Source organism: Pholis gunnellus (assembly GCF_910591455.1).
Source record: "Pholis gunnellus genome assembly, chromosome: 17".
Classification (NCBI taxonomy): Eukaryota; Metazoa; Chordata; class Actinopteri; order Perciformes; family Pholidae; genus Pholis; species Pholis gunnellus.
The window spans coordinates 18,283,303-18,304,052 of NC_136544.1; the positions used below are offsets into that span (position 1 = coordinate 18,283,303).

A 20,750-nucleotide genomic window follows, 5' to 3' on the forward strand; every position below is an offset into this window, starting at 1 on the left:
GCATTGTTCTGTGCTGTAATGGCTGTGGGATTTAAAATATTGTTTTTAATGGGATTCAATGGGGGCATTTTAGCCCTTAAGGGTCTCCCTGAAGCCGAGGTTGAACCCTTGACAATATGCACATCAAACGCTTTAACACAGCCAAAATGATTGCAAAATTTAAAATTAAAAAGCCAAAGAGTAAAAAGTACATTTCTAATAAATGATCTATTATGTTACAACAGTAACTGAGGGCAGCTTGTCCAAAATGTTCAATGATGCACACCAAAAATTCCAGTTCCATGTCACTTGTGAAAGACCAGGGTCAATGTGGTTTTCACTTTCTTTTTGACGACTGGACATGTGTTAGACTCCTCCTTGTTTCAGTCTGTCAGCCTGGAAAACCTGCAGCACACGCAGGTCCATCACTTGAAAAGTTGTAGATAGAGATAGATATTACTGTTTAAACAAAACAGTCTTTCTTTTGGTGATATTTCATTCCTGTGTGAGGCTCCTCTGTGTGTAACGTCAGGCTCCTGCTGCAGACATGGAAGAAGAGACTCCACTGCTGAACAGAAGACCAACATCGACTGAATCCAAGGTTGGAAACGTTTCACTTATTTTAATGGCTCTTAAAATCTCATCAACAGTGCATAGATTTACTTTATGATTGATTTAATATGAATTAAAAAGATAAATTCTCACTGTAGGGATTACAGTCTGACTAGTTTCACACTGATATTTGAGTCAGCCTTCATTTGATTCTTGGATTAGTCGATTGAAAGTTTGATGAAACGTGATTTATTTCAAGCATAAAAAGTTTGACATCAAAGTTGTGATTGGATCGTACTCTCTCTACTTTCTCATCGGACTATCATAAAACTATAAAACATAGCTCCTTCCATTAAAGTTGTGCTATGCAGCTAAAAAGAGAGAAAAAATGTGACACAATTCCCTAAAGTTCAACTAAAGGTTTCGCTACAAGCATCAGTACATTATTGGCATGTTGCAAGAAGCCAGTTGGATTTGTTGAGCTAGCAAGCTAGCTTGCTTTGTTAATAACGAGTTGGTACAAAATGAAATGTCAATGTAACACTAAGCAATTAGTTAACTAAGTTTTCCCCACTCGTTTCACCGAAATCACAAATGATGGTAACACTTATTTGAAAGAATTTGACAAAAAGTTTCTTTAGCGCTGTGGAGAGATAGCAAGCAAACAAAAAAACACACTTCCCTTCTGTGTGCTTGCAGACTTTACTTTTGGAATCTATTCTGAAAATAACATTTATTTTCATTTTAAAACAAGGGCATTTTTCAGTGGAAGCTGTGAGAGCCTAAACGTCTCTTTAACTTGAACACACTGACACTTTCAGTGTGCCTAGTTTAGCTCTGAAACATAGAATCCATATGTATGCAGCTCATCCTCTGAGTTTTAGCTTCCACATCCTTCCACCCCAGATCAATAACTCCAAACTGTTCCTGGCCGTCTTCTCTGCCGTCCTGGGGAACTTCAGCTTCGGTTACTCCCTGGTCTACTCGTCCCCGGTCCTGCCACAGCTCACGGGCCCCGATGCGGACCCTCGGCTCAGGATGGGCACGGAGCAGGCCGCCTGGTTCGGCTCCATCTACACGCTGGGCGCAGCGGCCGGCGGGCTCGGGGCCATGCTGCTGAACGACATGATTGGACGCAAGCTGAGCATCATGATGTCAGCAGTGCCGTCGACTATTGGGTCAGTCACAACATGAAAGTTCATTCACTCAAGTACTTCAGTACAGTTTTGTTGTACACGTACTTAAGTATTTCAATGTTATGCTACTACTTCTCCGACTCTTACTTTTTACTCCACTGTTGTTTCAATGCTGTTGTATTAATAGATGATCACGTTGTCTGTTTGTTTTAATAACTCCCATCTGTATATATGTGTGTCTTAGATACATGCTGCTGGGGGGGGCTGTCGACATATGGATGCTCCTTGTGGGCCGTTTCCTCACAGGCGTTGCGGGGGGGATGACCGCAGCATCCATTCCTGTAGGTTAACGTGGTTACAGACTTTTAAAAAACCTGTTTATGCAACTTCTCCTCTTGTTTTTAGGTCCCAATTACCAGTGTTTTTAATCAGAGTTTGATACGACAGTCCTGACAACAATCATGTCAATTGTCATGCTGTTTATTTGAGTGTTTTTTCATAATGCATCTGTTCATGTGACTCTATCTTTGTGTGTTTATGTCACAGGTTTACATCTCAGAGATCTCCCACAAAGCAGTGAGAGGAGCTTTGGGCTCCTGCCCTCAGATCACTGCTGTGTTTGGGGCGCTGGCGCTCTACGTCATGGGTAGGATGATACAAAACACCCTTGAAAATGCAGTGTAATGTTCAGTGGCCAAGCACCTTGCATTTCTGGGCATTTGCAGGTTTAGTGTTTTTCTTATTCTGTAGATAACACTGGGGCATGTTGTGGTATTTTAAGTGATGCATGCAAATTGTTCAGCTGTCTGAACATTTCCTGTTTGGCTTTCTCAACAATCACAGAGGCAAAAATCTATCAAAGACCAGAATGTATACGTGCTATCGTGATCTGAACATCTCGTGTGACGACGTTCAGGTCCGGTGGTGCCGTGGCGGTGGCTGGCAGTGGCGGGGGAGGTGCCAGCTTTGTTGATGGTTGTGCTGCTGGCGTTCATGCCCAGCTCCCCCAGGAGACTCCTCGCTCTGGGCAGAGAGCAGCAGGCTGAGAGGGCCCTCCGCTGGCTGAGGGGGAAACACTACGACACGCACATCGAGCTCAGCGCCATACAGGTGGGACACACACGGTCGTAAAGGTGCTAACATCATACTCACACATTGACTTCAGTTGTGTACATGCTAAAGTTAAAGAACTATTCCACTTTAGTTTTATTTAAATGAATGTGTATCTGTTTTTCTGCACAACGCAGCACAGCATCAACACGCAGGGTAAAGTCACATGGTCGCAGCTGGCCACACCCATCTACTACAAACCAATCCTCATCTCAGTGGTGATGCGTTTCCTGCAGCAGATGACGGGCATCACGCCCATCCTGGTCTACCTGGAGACCATCTTCTCCAAAAGCACCGTCTCCCTGCCGCCCAGGTTGGACATCTATTCTATTTATTATCAGTCTGTTAAGTCATCTTCTGTTGGTATTTCCTCTTGATTTTATCTTCATTTATCATGCAAATGTTGCTGTTAGCATTGATTGTCTGTAAATACTTCCCTTTTCTTCTTCTCTCTCAGTTATGACGCTGTCGTTGTGGGTGCGGTCCGCCTCTTTTCCGTTGCTGTGGCAGCCAGTTTAATGGACAAGGCGGGACGTAAAGCCCTGCTGTACACGTCGAGTCTGCTAATGTTCCTGTCCTCTCTGACTCTGACCATGATCTCCCACACCTCAGCTTTCCCTCCAGGCCCCGCCTCTCCTAATCTCACCATGAGTGTGGACTACAGCTCCCACAATGCCATTGGAAACACTTTGGATGTCAGCCCCCCGACCGCAGCAGGCCTCATCCCTCTCATCAGCACCATGGTGTTCATATTTGGTGAGTGTTACGTTGCAATGTCGCTCATCGTTTGGACGTAAAATTTGCTTCAATTATTTAAGACTCCAAGAGGATGAAGTGTAATAACTTTAGTTATCCTATGCAACTTCATCTCTTGCAACCATCAGGTCAAAGTTTCTTTGGTTTATGACGTCAGCAGACGCTAACTTTCTAACACGCTCAGCATGTTAGCATGCTAACAATAGCATTTAGCTCAAAGCATCGCTTTGTCTCAGCAGCCTCAGGCAGAAGCAAACTAGCACTTGTAAACAAACATTATATGCAGTAGATACAGTTAGCTTGTTTGCTGGGCAAAGATTTGATAACCTGTCAGGCTCGTATTTATTTAAGAAAGCACATGCTGTTTGCTAGACAATCACCTTTTGTCTTGCTCCAACAAGTCAAGACCCGTCATGTCCTCAGGTCATTTTGTTACACGTTGTTCTCGAAGCAACACCCATCTACTCATACGACTACACAATAGCTCCTTGGGTCATTCAGTTAAATTGGTTCCAATTATGTTGTCACGCCTTACTTAATTGGGAAAACGTTTCAAATGTCCCAGTGTGGTCATGTGACGCTACTGAGTATCAAGACTCTCACCTGTCCAAAATCAGAACCTAAGGTGAGAACAAATCGTTTTTGTGCCTTTTTTTGGGGTTAATTAAGGGAATAGTCAACACGGAGCATGGTGTGACCTTAACATTAACACTTTTCTACATCGACATCATCACCCGCTTTCATTCGACCTGACTGCTTTGTCACCGCGTGGTTGCTTGTCTCCTAGGATACGCCATGGGATGGGGCCCAATCACGTGGCTGCTGATGTCAGAGGTGTTGCCGCTGGTTGCCAGGGGCGTGGCCTCGGGTCTGTGCGTGACTGTCAGCTGGCTGACGGCCTTCATGATCACGCACGCCTTCACGCACCTGGTGGACAGGTACGGCCTGTACGTGCCCTACCTGTGTTTCACGGTGGTGTGTGTGCTCTGTCTGCTGTTCACCGCCGTGTGCGTCCCAGAGACTCGCGGACGCTCTCTGGAAGAGATCGAGAACTATTTCAGGACGGGGCGAACGTTCACCATCAACAGGAGTCAGTCCATCGCACAGGCAACCTGAAGATCACTTTGATCAAAAAGGAGTTACTCCCACGATATACCTCTGAAACAAGGCTACTGCACAGTGTTTATTTTGTATAAATATGTAATAATCAATATTAAAGGTCTAAGAGAGACGGTGTATGTTGTACACAGGACAACTAGAATAATGACTGACTCACAGAAGGACCACTGATTGTAAAAAGCAATTAACAATAGGTCAAGAAGTAGGTAATCATGTCACAATAATAAAGCACCAAACAACTATATGCTGTGTGAAGATATAGTGGAGTAATGTCTACCTGAGTAGAGAATGATACAATACTAACACACAATGTAACAACACACCTTTAAATACATCACAATATTTAATTTTACATTTACTGACAATGCTATATATTGTTTTTGTCCATGTTGTATTCATACATTTAACAGTAAAATATACACTTGAGTGCTGACATTTCACAAGTTACTGTGTTTGTAGTGAAAACAATCACGGCCAGTCTCTCTGTGTCAGGTTGGTTATTGGATTGATTGACTTCAAAACATCCGCTACAAAATACACAATACATGCAACTAAACAATAAATGCACTTTAAATGTTTATTAATCTTATCAGCTAACAGGTTGCCAGCTGTCTGGGGTTAAAAAAAACTGGTTCATCATCTCCTCTGTGCCAAAAAAAACAACAAAGAAGAGGAGAGGAAATGATGTGGACGGCACACACTGGTGGCTGAGCAGGCCAGGTCACATGCCACAGAGCTCTCTCATTGAGTCTGACTCACAGCCTCCTCATCCTCCTCGTCCTCCTCGCTCTAGCAGCATTCTTCTTCATGTGGCTCAATCACAGCAGTTATCTACTGTAGATTTCTGTTACTGAAGTAGACACAATAATTTACCAATACGAGTGCATAATATTCCAATTTAAAGGAGTGAGTGTGACCATTTATAGAATCAGTTTTGTGTTGACAACGAAATGTATAATACAGTATGTGATCCTGTAGGTATGTGTGTTGAAAGCTGCCTTGCTATCACACTAAATATCTTAATAACAAAATATCTTACTTTTTGTAAATAACGTATAGTAAAGAATGAAAGTAGATTTAAATAATACACAGTTAGAAATACTGATGGATAATATTATTGTCTCTACCAGCCTGAAAAAAACTAAAGTAAAACTGTGTACTTGCACATTAATATGAGATACCTTCCTCCAGACTCTCAAAGGCACGATCTACTAACAAGGGGTGGACAAAATACCCGGAACACAATGAGTTATAATGTTGTAATGAGTTCCCATTATACTACTTCTGTTTATTCTGTACACTGTTTGATTAAGTTTGATCAAGTAAAGGAGGAGACAACACAGGTTTCTGTGTGTGTGTGACTTTGATCTCTTTACCTTACTGAAGCGGTGTGTACATTGATGAAAGGCGAAAGAAAAGCTTTAGTACGACATAGGTGCAGGACTGTTTGGTTTGTAAAACCATTGTGCTCTTAGACAGCGGGCTACATACAATCTAACATAGCCTGCACAACGTATACCAACAGCAATTGTTCAGCTGTCTGCACAGAAAAAACCTTGTGTGAAGCAATAGTTAATGAGATGTGACATTTTATTGATGGGTGTTCTGTTACTGCTGCACCGTCACCACAAGTACTCATTCAATGCAATTGTCTCGGTAGAAGTTAGTCTTTCTAAAATATGTTTCCTGTAGAGATGCAATTTTCTTTACAGATTTAAAATGTAAAGTCTGACCTGCCAATTCCGATTTTGTTCCTGATTCCGATTTTCTTTTGAAGAACTATAATTAACTGCAAGGCTCAGCCGTCCTGCAATGTTACGAAAAGTAATTTCAACCGTCCAAAAGTAAACACTCTATTCTAAATGTAATCTTTTTACTTTGTTATTGTCGTCTTTAGTGGTTATTTGCATAGAAAACACACAATGAAATGATTCAGAAATTAATGATTTTTATTTGTAATTAAATACTTGTTTGGTAAACGTTTAAGTCATCGTTAGTGCTTGGAAGTTAGACATTTCCCTCTTGAATATCTATTTTATATTACTGTGAAAACATCTCCTTCAAACAACTATTTATTAAAGTTTCTCATCAATCTAATTTGTAAAAGATTACATTTGAACACATCATGTTAGTGTTATACTTTACCTTCCAAATACTAATTCTTACTGAGTAGAGCTTGAACGCATCATAATCAAGTCAGTGGAACCTCCGTTAACGTTAGCCGTTAGCTTATGAGAAGAACTCTGCTAGAGAGAGACTGTGATTAATCTGAGCAGCATTATGGGAATAAATTACAAAATAATAAGAATCTGATTAAGTTAGTTGATCCTCCACAGCCTATTTTGGACTTGAAGCTGTGATGAATTGTGAGCTTTAAGTTCTTAACTCACGCTGAAGAACTTCCACATTAACGACGTGTTGTGTGTGACGTTAATGTAAAACGGAGTGGTCTCGATCGGCAGCCAATCGATTGGTGCATCTCTAGTTTCCAGCTAAACAAGCTAGCCGCTATATTAGCGCTCTGGAGCTAAGCTACAGGCGTGGTTTAGCTGTGTGCGAAACAACTGTTAGTTCTAAAAAACAAAATGGCGGCTCTTAAAGCGGTTAGCATAGATGCTACAGTAGCATCTGTTACATCTGAACTGGAGAGTATTTCTTCATTGAGAGAAGAGCAAGAGCCTGGTGGGATGTTGTGTATTTAACTCTTTTCACTTGTAATCTCTGTAAAACTACTAGATTACAACAACACCAATAAAACAAACCTTTTATGAGACAAAACATTATTTTTTTGGCACTCTGCTGAGCTTTGTCCTTAACGTCTGGTAAATGAGCTCGTTAGACAGGAAGCGTTCCTGGAATAAATACTTTAAATAATACTTCATCAATCATAAACACACAACACCTGCTGCTATAGGTATGTTGCATTGGTAGGTATGCAGCTCTTAAGGTGTTTGGCCTGTAGCTGTGTGTGTGTGCGTGCGTGTGTGTGTGTGTGTGTGTGTGTGTGTGTGTGTGTGTGTGTGTGTGTGTGTGTGTGTGTCACACTGACATCAAATATGAATCTCATTTGTACTAGAATTTTCTTGGAAATCCCATGTGTCAGGTCAGAGGAAGAACAGGACAAACAGAGTAACTAAATATACTTTGCAGTGAAAACACTAAATGATTTACAGTCTTCAATATATTTTTGAGAAAGGGTTTTAGAAATCTGATTCACATTAAACTGAGCGCAATAACGACTTTATTGTTACACACAACACGTGTATGCATTCAAAATAAACAGGAGTCAAACTATGTTGTTGTCCTCCACATCAAAGGGTAAGACAACTAAAAGATAAACAGGTGAACAGACGGACAGACAGACAGATCGGATCAGAAGAAAGACAGATAAGCGTAGAGGTAGAAAGAGAAGCAGGAAGATTCAGACGTCAGTGACTCGCACAGCTGTTCGCTCAGTATCTTTATACCTGCTGAGTCAGAGGCTATTATTATCTTTCTGATTATAACTTCCTCCTCCCTCCTTCCTTCCTTCCATAATCAATGCTCATCTCCCTCCCTCCTCCCTCTCTCCATCACTCCCTCCTCCTCCACCTCACTGCCAGCTTCATGATCTTTATATAATAATATTAAAATGTGTTGATATGAGAGCGTCTTTAATATACGTTCATGACTTTCATTTGTAGTTTTGTTTTACCAAAGATAAAATTCTCTCCTCATCATTTTATGACTATTGATTTGGTCTCAGTCGACTAAGATTTCTTTTGATGATTAGTTGTTTTTTATGCTTTTTTCATGCTGAGCACATGTCTGGTAAACACAATATTCAAAGTGGAGAAACTCAGTTTTACAGATCTGTCGATTAAATCAACTAATCGTACGAGTGTTAGTCGACTAAGAAGTTCGTTGTTTGAGGACGGCCATGACTGTCATACCTAAAACGTGTTCCTCAAATCGAGCAATCTGATTGGTTCATAGCTGTGAAATAATAACCACATACCACGACTATGAATTTATTTGCATTTTCAGTATCACTGCGCGTCTGTGAGAAAATAAAAAGTAGACGAATGTGTCGTCATGGTTGCTGAGGGGATTTTTCTAACCAAAGGAAAAGGTTGTGACAAAGTTAGCTGCTGAAACGTGCAACACGATGGAAACATTTATTTATTCTATGGAGGAGCGGATTGAGCAGAGTAAAATCCACCTGCTATACGACATGCAGCTCTATAAAGAGGAGGCTCAACAACGCTGCCCAGAATATGCAAGCAAGCGCGAACGCGGCAGAAATACACCAACCACTGCCTCTGCAGCGCCACGATTCATAAACTACCTCATGAGAGAGATTGTGGCTTTGTGTGGCCACAAGTGTGTGAATCCTCTCTCCAGCGCTCGTGGAAACCAAAACTCTGGGATGGTAGAACGTGGGGCGACATCCTCACCACGCCAAGAAAATAAACCTCAAACAAACAAAAAAAAAGGCCAACCGAGAACAAGCAGCTAATAAAGTCATCCTACAATAAATGGCATCGTACAAATAACATAAATAAAGATCAATATAATACAAATCAATATAATTGCATATTGTTATGCGGATGATACTAAACACTAGTAAAGTAAACCAGATTATAATGTTCAATCTTTTATCAGAAATCTTTGATTTCATGGCTCCACTAGTTCAGCGTTCAGTTAGCATCTTAACTTTAGCAAACACTGAGCAACTCAAAGAAACATGAATTCTATTTAGTCACATTTTCTCCTGTCAAGGACCAGTTTCTTATTGGCACATAAATAAATAAGAATACATTATTTGTTCCCCTGCTTGCTTATTCACTTGATAAACTGAGCCGTGACTGAACTACGGGTTGTTCTAGGACAGTAAGAAAGAAAGGAATCATTGATAATCTATCAGGCTCCCCGGGGCTGTGCTCCAAGCTTCACACTACATTGTTTAAATACCTTTTAAATCAGAGGGTGACATTCTTTCTGAGATAAAATGCTGAAATTGATGAATACCTTGAATAGTTAAAGAATGATGGATGAAGAGATATCGCCGTCCCAACCCGAGGCGTCGTCTCAGAGGTTTAGCACTCTCGCCCTCCAGTTCCCCCTCAGGAGAACACGGTTAGCTCAGTCAGCACTGTTTAAACGTTTTTAACACCGTTCGCTGCAAGCCGTCACCATGTTGAGAGCCACATGGAGGCAATCCCTCAATCATAGATATGCTCTGAATTTTGAATTTAGCAACTCTAAACAGGTCTCTTTTTTTGCAGTTTTCATACTGATTACTATTTTTTTTCTATACAAGTATGATTTCAATTTAATAATATTTGACCTATGGTTGCTGCTGGTCTCGCTTCACTTATGGTTTCAAAAGTGCTAAATGCAAAAAGCTCAATATTATTACTATTATCTTTTAATTGGTTATAAACTCAGTAGAACCAACTAAAATGTAATTCTGCGTGTCTTCTCTTTTCAACAAATAATTGGGTATGAAAAATGTATGAATTATTGTTCTTAGGATTTGCATAAGTATCAGCATTAACGAGTCACAGCTATCATGTCCCAGTTTATACAAAACTTCATAACACACACACACCTCAGTCATTTTACAAAACGCTGTAGGGATTAGTCTAATCTCTGGAATGTTGTTCATCAGGCCCATCGAAACACACAAACACACACTCACACCACCTCACCCAGTTGACATCATGAGCGGAGGAAACACCCCACACTCACCTACACACACACACACACACACACACACCTTGACTACTGTAGATTCTCCAACTGAGTTGTTTTGGGGTGAAGGAAAATTGGGAAAGACGATGTATGCATTGGATCATTATTATTAAAGAAAGAATGAAAACCCTCGTGTTTTTGAACGTGCACTCATGCAGCATAGGTCTGTAATGATAAAAGGTCAGTCAGGCTGATGCTGTCTGCCTTTAGAAACAGGCTCTGGGCTGGAATAGATTGATTATGATGAAAATCATAATTCATTACAATTATTTACCAGCCTCCCTCTATATACATGTGAAGGTGTGTTTAGGCAAGGCCCTCAACCTGAAGCTGTACTCTGTCACCCAGTGACCAACAGTAGAAGAATGTGGTTCAACTGGCCTGCTCCCAGCTGACTGAGAGAAAATGCAAACATGGCCCCGACGGTTTGAGCTGAAATTTAATGACGTTAACAAAAATAAAAAGAACCTCAGGCAGGTCTGATTATTCCAAATAAACCTAAACGTGTCATGTTCTCTGCAAAAAAGGCAACCAAAAGCCGTATTTTGGCATCAATCATTGCATTGTGTGTAGTTTAAATAGCCAAACCTCTCAACGCTGAATCATTCACCACCTCCTTATAGCCGGCTGTCTATCATCGGCAAACTATGTCGTGGGATTAGTTGAATTTTCACATACGTACATGTACGTCTTTTGTGTGGCCATGTGTATCTGACTTACTTCTATAATGTTTGTTTGCAGCACCATCATAAAGGAACGTTTTCATTTAAAGGACCACGGCAGCCTTTAAGGAATTCTCTGATATTTTGGGAAATACACAAGCTTTTTAATTAATGGAGAGTTACTATGTATGAGGAGATAGATATCCATCTAGATCCATCCCCTAGTAGAGTGCAGGGGCAGAGGGTTGTGTAGTTGAATATGTATATATATATATAAAATATATAAGCCTGCGCACTCATTGATTCTTTATCTGACTGAGGTTGGTGCAACTTAGAATCTCCGGCCCCGACCATGACTCCGAAATATTAGTAGCATAGCTGTGCTACGTATCGATAAAGCCGCGTTGCTCTCCGTGGTGCTGAAGTAGCAGACGGATTCGTAAATGCGACTAAAAGAGTCGGCGGGTAGCTAGTCGAGGTTAAACGTTAACGCTGTTAAAAATGCCGCGCTATTTCTTGTCTGGGACCATTTCATTCCTAAAAAACAAACTGTTAACAAACAACAAACTGTATATCGTGTTAATTATTGCGCTTCAGAGGTGCATGTAGGAGGACTTTGATAACCGAGAAAGGCTAGCTGTTTCTCACTGTTTCCAGTCTTTATGCTAAGCTAAGCTAACCTGTTGCTATCCTTATATTTTGCAGATATGAGATTTGCATCAATCTTCTAATATAATTATCCGCAAGAAAGTGAATAAGCATATACATTTTTCTTAAAAAAAGAGAAATTTCGTTGCGTGATCAGAGTACGACACAGGCTTCACTTTGTTTTACTGTATACAGGAGAGACAGTCACGTAATGCTTCACAAAATCATACATAACAGCTCAAACGTCTTTGTAGACGGAGGCTCTGGGACAAAATCTTAATTTGAATGTTTGGTTAAATGTGTTTCTGTTCTGGAAGTTGGAAGGAAGAAGTTCTGGCAACCTTTGACCCAACATCACCCAACCCAGCACTCCAGCTGAGGCTTCACCTGGGCTTTCCATACACTACATGCACACAGATGTGTGTGGTAATGCTCAGATTCCTCAGGTTCTTGACATTTTTGTGGGGAAAATTGTAAAAGAAATGTAACTGTATGTTCACACATGTAAAATTGTGTCACTCAAACGTTGCTGGCGAGCTTCCGGTCACATTCCAGGTCAGAAACTATGATCGCTCGGAGTCTGTGTGTCAGGTCGTCAGGAGGGAAACTGGTTATTCTCACTAGAGAGTGACACAATCACACACACACATACACCCTCAATAATCTCCCAGGAACAAAGAGCATGAGAAGACGACCAGTTCAGCAATTCAAAGTTACACCTAAACCACTGAGTGACTCATTAGCGCAGCACATTTGGTCTTTGTCAGTGAGGGCGGGGCAGTGGGCGTGTCCGGGGGGAGGGGCTTGTATAGGTACAGGTGAGACAGGTGGACGTCCCCGCTACAATCAGTCTGGACTCATCAGCAGCAGCTGACACACATCTCTGCTTATAGACTGCAAAAACCCCCACAGAGGTAAGACCAGATAATATGGGATGTACGGAGAAGAGGACTTGATTGAATGGATTCAGATCTGGTGTTTCTTGAGTTTACATTGAACGCTCAGGCAGGAAAGGATTGGTAGTTATTAGAAAGACATGAAGAAAAACAGAACAGATTATTCACCTTGAGCTTTTAATCTCACATTAAATTACTGTTAATGAATCTGTTGTGACCTTAATCAGCCAACTGGTTCTATGGGTTCCAGCTCAGGCTTGCAGGAACATTTTCAGACAGGAAGTCATTTTGATTTTGATGCTTATTCTTTTTTTTCACTTTTGTTGTGGTTTGCCTCCTCTTGTCCTCGTGTTAATCCTTTGTATTTGTTTGGTATGTGAGGCTGTGAGCAGTACGTACATGGGTGTAGCCTGGAGGACATGCAGCTCTTGTTCAGTGGCTTAGACAGAAAGTAAATGAGCCACTCGGATTAACTACTATTAGGATCTGTTTAGCTCCTGGTACATATATACATATATACGCGTATATATGTATATATGTATCTATTCTTTCCTGCTGCAGACAGTAACACTATACTTTTTATAAGACAAGGGGACTTCAGTGGAATCGTGTGACAAACACTAACAGGGATTTTAGATGTTACTGTAACTGACTTTAGTAGTAACTGTGGTAGTAACAGTAGTTCTGGCAGTAGTAGAATGAGAAGGATAACATATGGTTTAATTAACTACTTCATGGTTTGTTTGATGCCATTGGATTCTCTGATTGTGTAACGCTGAATATCAAACCAATGACGCACGACTGCATGAGACGCAGTAGTGTCTTAAAGAGCTGGTTGGTTTCATATGAAACAAACTGAAGTCAACTTCAGGAACCTATAGAGGCAAAGCAGCAGGCCGGCGTCGAATGAAGAAAGACATATCGTACTTCAACACACTGAGATCTGACTGAATCTAATACTTGACTGACTTTTGTTTGATCTATTAATTTGACGAGTCATTCAAGTGTCCATGGAGATTTTGAGAAAAGGGCAAAATATGTTCTTTTTCCTAAATGAATTATATATATATATAATTAATTATATATATATATATATATATATATATATATATATATACCAAATTAATTATATATATACCAAATTAATTTAGGAAAAAGAACATCAACATACACTTGAATTACTTGTCAAATTAATAGATCAAACAAAAGTCAGTCAAGTATTATATATATATATATATATATATATATATATATATATATGTATGTAAGCTTGATAAACTGTCCTGTATTGTGGGTTGAACTGTGTGTTTTGGGGTCAAATCAGAACAAGGGTCAGACTGTAAATCCGAGACTCGACTTTGATTGAACTCTGGAGCTCTGAATGAGTTAAACTTAATCTCCTCCAGCTGTTGGATTAACTCCACCTCTCTGAAGTGATTGATGGGTAATTTCCACTCCTTTGGCAGCTGATAATTAAAAATGCATCATAAGAGTACAAACAGAGAGAGAGAGAGAGAGAGAGAGTCAGGTTTGACCAGCACAGGTGTCACATACAGTCAGGCCACACCTTCATCTCAGATGCGTCTCAGGGTGTCAACGTGTCTGAATGAAGAGTCGTCCTGTTTAGCATCAGAAAGACCGAGTTTCACCCGACTCAGCATCGCTGATCGGCTCTCTGGGAAGCTCATCCCCTTGCTTTGATTTTTCTTTTATGCTTTTTCTTTAGTTTGTCACCCAGGATGGATGGGGGGTTTTTGCTTCATTACTTTTCTCGATCGGTGTCACCCAATTCTTCCTCTGCTAATTTACGCCCAGACACCTGCCTCCGTAGGAAGCCCCCACCGCCGGAGCTGACGTCACGTGGCCGCGTCCTCTCTCTCTCACAGACGATGTATTGTTTGATCGGCATACTGTGACTTTCCCCCTTTGTCACTTTAAAGTATCTCTGCAATGTGGGCAGATGGATTTTTCAGAAGCCGCACCCAGTCGTGTCCGCCTCCATCAGCAGCCTTCTGTCGCCTCTGAGGACAGAAACAGCAGCACAGTGGTCCTACTCATTACATTCAGCACTTTGTTTCACATCAGTTTCATGGTGATAGAAGCACTGTTGTGACTGACTTTACACTATTTTACTATCATACTTTAAGTCTCTTTTTCTCAAAAGGATCTTGAATGCATCATGACTGCTGCAGCCACTCGGCAGGGCTTCTCTTTGCATAATTATCTTCTCACTCATTGAGATGGAAAACATGTCAATCCATCATAAACAAAAACTGGAAACCAACTATTTCCTTGTGCATCATGAAACCAACACACCCAAACTTTCCAATTAATGTTGTTCTTGTAGAACAATGGAACGCAGCCAAAGAGTCAAAGAGCAACTCGGCCAGTTATTCGAGACCAGTTCTTCCACCATGACAATCAGTTTTTACCAAAGCTCCTTCATCAAAACAGATCTAGAATCGCGCTGGAAGGAATAAGTTGTGCAGATTCATTCAAATTGACTTCTTTGAGGGGTGTCCCTAATTTTCGTGTGAAATTCAGTCATCACTTTTTAAAAGAAAGCTGTCAACACGGTGTCAGGTTGTTGTTGTTTTTCCCCCAGATGAGCTCAATCAACAGATTTCAGATAGATTTGTGCGCAGCAACAGTGACACACCCTCGGTCTGTGACACACAGAGAAGCATGCAGCCCGGTCGCATTCCTGCACCAACATATGGGTGTATACCGACGACCGGTTTGTGTGTGTGTGTGTGTGTGTGTGTGTGTGTGTGTGTGTGTGTGTGTGTGTGTGTGTAGGTGTGTGTGTGTGTGTGTGTGTGTGTGTGTGTGTGTGTGAGTGTGTGTGTGTGATTGTGTGTTTGGGTCATTCGGCAACATCCAGGTCTGAAAAGTGAAGCTACAGTAGAAGTGCCTTAAAGCTGCATTCTCTCTAGTGTCCAGCAGGGGGCGACTCCTCTGGTTGTATAGAAGTCTATGAGAAAATGACTCTACTTCTCTCTTGATTTATTACCTCAGTAAACATTGTAAACATGAGTTTATGGTCTCAATCTCTAGTTTCAAGTCTTCTTCAGTACAGCATGATGTTCATTTAGTAAAAAATAAAGCAGGGTGTGCTTTAGGGCGGGGCTACACAGTGATTGACAGGTTGCTGGACGTTGTCCAATCTTAGAACTTGAATCCTTTCACAGTGTTTTCAGTTCATGAAAGCCTTAAAAATGTTTTCTTCTGTGTTGCACTTAGCTCAGCCCTTTCGTGTCATTTCTGGTTGCAAAAAAACAAGATAGCCAAAATACCAAACTCGAGGCTTTAAATCCGTAGTTCAGTGACGGTGACTACGTCCACTTCTTATATACAGTCTTTGATGCGAGATAAAGGTCAGTTAGTGTGTTTGTGTGTGTCAGAGAGAGAGACACTGAGCGGCATACAGAGAGGATGTTGATGGTGTGTGTTTCCGTGTTAAAATAAATGCTAAGCCACGCTAGCGAGTGTTTTTATGTTTGTTTGTATGGAGAGTAGAGACGCTATGAGAAAAGGAGGACAAAAGACGAAGAGAGAAATGTAGCGATGAAGAGTCGTGTCTATGTTTTAGCAGGTTTTTCCTGTGTGGCATCATTATATTAATCTGGTCATGTGACTTTTGTTTTTCTGCGGCCCTAAAAACCAGCAGAGCAGCTGTTTGATTGTGACCAACAGAGGAACAGCCCGTTTACAGTGTGAAGTTATTGATCTGTTGAATACGTATACATCGTTAAATAATGAATTATATCTTACTTACTCAAATCTACACAGTGCTACAGTCGTGAGATTCCATCAAAACTATTTAGTTTCTCTTCAAAATCACAAAATTAAATAACTTTCAAGCTCTGAATAGACAATACACAAGGATTCACAGTAAACAATGCAGCATGAATATGAACCGTATTAAACAGTGTCAATCGGTTTTCCCTCCACTGATTCGTTTGACACACAATGCTCATGCGAATATACGATATATTACAGACAATATTACAATATCACAGTCAGATGATGCATCATCATCTAAATATTACAAATAAACTGACAAAGAGGCAACAAAAAGCGACCACGCTCGTCGGCCACGACCCTCGGGCTGGGCGATAATTCAATATGATGATTTATGGTCTTTCATTGAAGTCATATCGTGATGAAATCATATTTTCATGTTAACATGATACACAATTAAGTCTTCTAAATTGATAATAACAATTACACTAACTCAAATATCTCAGAAAACTGAATTGAAGTCAGTTTATAGGAATCTGATGACTTTTTTATACTTTTTCTCTACAATTTCGCTTGAAACTGTGATGTTCAGTAGTACTACAGTTCTTATTAAAATGAGAAAAAAATACTTTTTATTTGTCAAGTATTCAGTTCTAACAGGAGTAAACAACAATAGGCTTTACCATGTGGTTATACAGACTAACATCTATTTATTGAATTACCAGAAAACATGTCATATCCTGACGTATATCGTTGATGGAGATATGAAATGATTTGTATCGTGATAGAATATTTTGGACGTATCGCCCAGCCCGACATGACCGTCCCGCCCAGACGTTTCCCTTCAGGGACATGAAGAAGAAACATCCACACAAAGCAGGACAGAAACTCTGAGTCGACATAAATATGTCAGAAAGAGACGTTTTCTGACTTTGGGTCCATCCGGTGGCAGAAAGCAGCATCACATTTGTCTCATGAGGAGACAATATTAAAAGGAGTAATATCACAGTACTGATGAAGATCTTAGCATGTTTCAAAGGGTATCTGTGTATTCTTCTTCACTGCTGATGAAGAGGAGCACCGCTTGTAACAGTATTTTTTATATCTACGCTCTCTCTCTCTCTTTGCAGCACAATGAGTGCAGACGGAAAGAAAGAACCTCCTCCCTACATCATACCAGGTAAACCTGAACACACCATGCTCACTCACACACACACACACACACACACACACACACACACACACACACACACACACACACACACACACACACACACACACACACACACACACACACACACACACACACACACACACCATCATCATCTTCATCATCAGACTGGCCCATTAACTCGTGTGTCTCTTTCCTCCTCTACTTGTCCAGTTCAAGGCCAGGGTCCGGCGGATGTGGTGGTTTATCACACCCACACTCCCTTCAACCCCAACTCAAGCCAAAATGAGACCGCCGCTAACGTCTCGCCAGGTAACCTCACACCTGACGACACACTTCCTGGAAACGCACGTCAAGAGTTTTTACCTGCAATGTACACAAGCACACAGTGAATTAACGTTGCTGTTTTCTTCTTCTCCTGTCTCTCCTCTGTCTGACCCTCCTTCCTCTCTCCTCTCCTCTCCTCTCCTCTTCCTCCCTCAGTGTACACCAGCGGAGGAGGAGTACCCGAGACTGGAGATGGCAAGAGGAGGTTTGTGAGCTACGACGGCGGGCTGGGGAATGAGCCCGGCATGACGACCTGCACCTCCTGCCAGCAGCAGGTCATGACCAACGTCACCTACAAAGCAGGGACCTACGCCTGGCTGATGTGCTTACTCTTCATCTGCTGCGGGTGAGCGAGCGCTTATTTGGGACGGCCACGTTAACACATCAACACCCTGCAGACCGCCTCACACGACATCAGAGCTGTGAACATTATTTTTATTATAAGGGTCAGAAGAGGGCGAAACATATTTGTATTTACTTTTAATAAACATTTAGTAAACATTTCAATCATTCCTTGGGAGATTTAATGCAAACATTCATGTTCAAAGGACAACCACCCCCTCTCTGCACCAGGACTGAACAAAAAACTGAACAAATGATCAACACTGTAAATGTTTGCAAACACTAACTGTGTCTGTGTTTGTGTGTGTGTGTGTGTTGCAGATTAGTCCTGTGCTGCTGCCTGATTCCCTTCTTCATGAAAAAATTCAAGGATGCGTACCACACATGCCCCCGCTGCAACAGAGTGCTGCACGTTGAAAAGAAAAAATGCTGTAAATGATGAATATGATGAAGGACATGGACCCATAGAAATAAGAAATAACACCCCGTTACCTTTGTAATGCAGCTTATTTCTATGGAAGCAGAAATGAAACATCATATTATCAGCAAACAGACTGGGAGTCTTTGTGTTGTCAGAGCTTGAATATCATGTACTCACTTTTTGTTTTAAAGCTCTGTTAAGGTAAATTAACCTATTTGTGCCCAAACACTCGGCTATATTTAGTACGATATGGAGAATGTGTTATGATTGGTTTAAAGTCTTGAAATCTGGTACGTAAATACTTTGGGAAAGTATCCAACATACAACTTTGATTTTTTTAGAAAAATCATTTGTCAAAGTCAGGATTTTATTTTAAGAATGAAGGAAACGTTAACATTCTTTGTTAAATGTTTTCCATATGAATTTTTTATACGATGCATATTTGTGCACATCTTTGAAATTAATCATGTTATGAATTCAGATACCAAACAGTTCATTATGCTCCTCGTAGTTTCTGAGATTAAGCCATTTTCTGTTCTCTTTGGGCACATGGACGAAAGTTTTCTCCCAAAATCTAATGCAATATGTAGAAACAAACAGTCGTCACATGTGCCCAAAGACTAGATTTAGTAAAAACTCACTTTTTAGCAAAACGGTTTGACCGCTTTTGAAAGATTTTGTGCTTAAAGGAAGCCCAGAAAACACTAAATTACAGTTGTGGGCACAAATGGGTTAAGCACACCCCCATGCACTTTTTCAGAGCCGTTTTCAGCAGAAAAAAACAAAAAAAACCCTCTATCATCCTTATCTGAAACTTCTGCATACATGATGTCGTTGAAATGAAGGCTTGTATATACACTTTATCAAATACTTTATGTTTCAAGGGATTGTGCATTTGATTTTACAGTTAGAGTCCCACATGAGTTGAACATTGATGGAATGGTACTTCTCTCATCCTGGAGCGAACTGAAACAATAATTCAGGCCGTGACTTTGACTCCGCCCCCGTCCCACACAAACCACTGATTTAGGCTAATCATATCTGTTGATGTAACGGGTGTAACAGATTTCTATCACGCTTTCTTTGTTAAATTACAACAAACGTTCATTCATCCGTGTCCGTACTTTCAGTTCGTTTACATTCAGTGAAATGAAACATCAAAGCTACAACTTGCCCAAATGATTGTGTGTGTGTACTCCTTTACACTGAGTATTGTGTATATATAACCGAAAGCTAAACTTGTATTACTTGTGTCATCGATTGTGTGTAAAGTCCTACTGATAATCTCATAAATAAAGCACATATTCACCTGAAAGCAAAGCTTTGTGCTATCGTACCTGAAGTGCTTCCTTCAACCAGTGGCTATTTCTTTGTTCTTTTTTAAATTAATTTTCTTCATGTGCTGTAAAGTGATTACAAAACAAGTGCCGACAAGTACGTGAACTCACAAACAGCAGACGACAAAAACAAAAGGGGACAAAAGCAATCGGAGGAGTTCAACACAGTTTCAGATGTTTACATGTAGTGTGCGTGTGTGCGTGCGTGCGTGTGTGTGTGTGTATGCGTATGTGTGTTCTCTAATATGTGTTAAGGATGTTGGGTGAGTGAGGGGCATTGAATATATATATATACACATACATATATCTACACATAAATGTATTGTACATATTCACAAATATCCCCATATTTATACACACACACACACACACACACACACGCACACATTTACATTAAAAAGGGAGCAAGAGAGGAGGAAAGAAAGAATAAATATATTATACTAATGCCAATTGAAGTACATAAATATAAGATGAACCCAAATAAATAACTGAATAAAATATTTCTTTAAATGGATATCATGTATACGTGTGTGTGTGTAATCAAAATAATAACCTTTTTAAAGTATTTCTTTATAATCTAGAGACAAAAGACAATAATGTTGATATTGTAGCTGAGGCTACACTAAGACCCAACATCAACATCAACATCAACAGCAACATCAACAGCAACATCAACAGCAAATCTGAATTTCTGGTCAAATTTGGCACCAGAAAAATATTCCATATTTGAGGAACAACAATATCTTACATGTAAATGTTTATGTTATATTCTTATCATGCAACTTGCTTTCTTAAAATTCCAATCGTTCATTAG

The 20,750-nt window shown here is 40.5% G+C and overlaps 2 protein-coding genes across 2 annotated transcripts; both read left to right on the forward strand.

Moving 5' to 3' along the window:
* Positions 1 to 526: 526 nt before the first annotated feature.
* slc2a6 (solute carrier family 2 member 6) lies at positions 527 to 4,666 on the forward strand (the record flags this gene model as incomplete). The annotated part of the gene is made up of 8 exons (XM_079178000.1): positions 527 to 580; positions 1,438 to 1,709; positions 1,912 to 2,008; positions 2,214 to 2,313; positions 2,584 to 2,777; positions 2,915 to 3,090; positions 3,235 to 3,533; positions 4,321 to 4,666. The coding sequence occupies 8 exons, from the start codon at positions 527 to 529 to the stop codon at positions 4,647 to 4,649; spliced, it is 1,521 nt and encodes a 506-aa protein (XP_079034126.1). The 3' UTR covers positions 4,650 to 4,666.
* A 7,840-nt stretch (positions 4,667 to 12,506) lies between these two features.
* On the forward strand, positions 12,507 to 19,771 carry litafd (LITAF domain containing). Its single transcript, XM_079178093.1, has 5 exons — positions 12,507 to 12,612; positions 17,469 to 17,518; positions 17,723 to 17,821; positions 17,993 to 18,182; positions 18,500 to 19,771. Exons 2-5 carry the CDS (start codon positions 17,473 to 17,475, stop codon positions 18,615 to 18,617), a joined length of 453 nt encoding a protein of 150 aa, XP_079034219.1. The 5' UTR covers positions 12,507 to 12,612; positions 17,469 to 17,472; the 3' UTR covers positions 18,618 to 19,771.
* Positions 19,772 to 20,750: the final 979 nt, after the last annotated feature.

Bases quoted from the DNA above. Each gene is read 5' to 3' on its own strand.
- litafd (XM_079178093.1), top strand. From the start codon at position 17,473: ATGAGTGCAGACGGAAAGAAAGAACCTCCTCCCTACATCATACCAG. The intron at 17,519-17,722 runs GTAAACCTGAAC...CTACTTGTCCAG, and splicing joins TCCTCCCTACATCATACCAG to TTCAAGGCCAGGGTCCGGCG. The intron at 17,822-17,992 runs GTAACCTCACAC...TTCCTCCCTCAG, and splicing joins CGCCGCTAACGTCTCGCCAG to TGTACACCAGCGGAGGAGGA.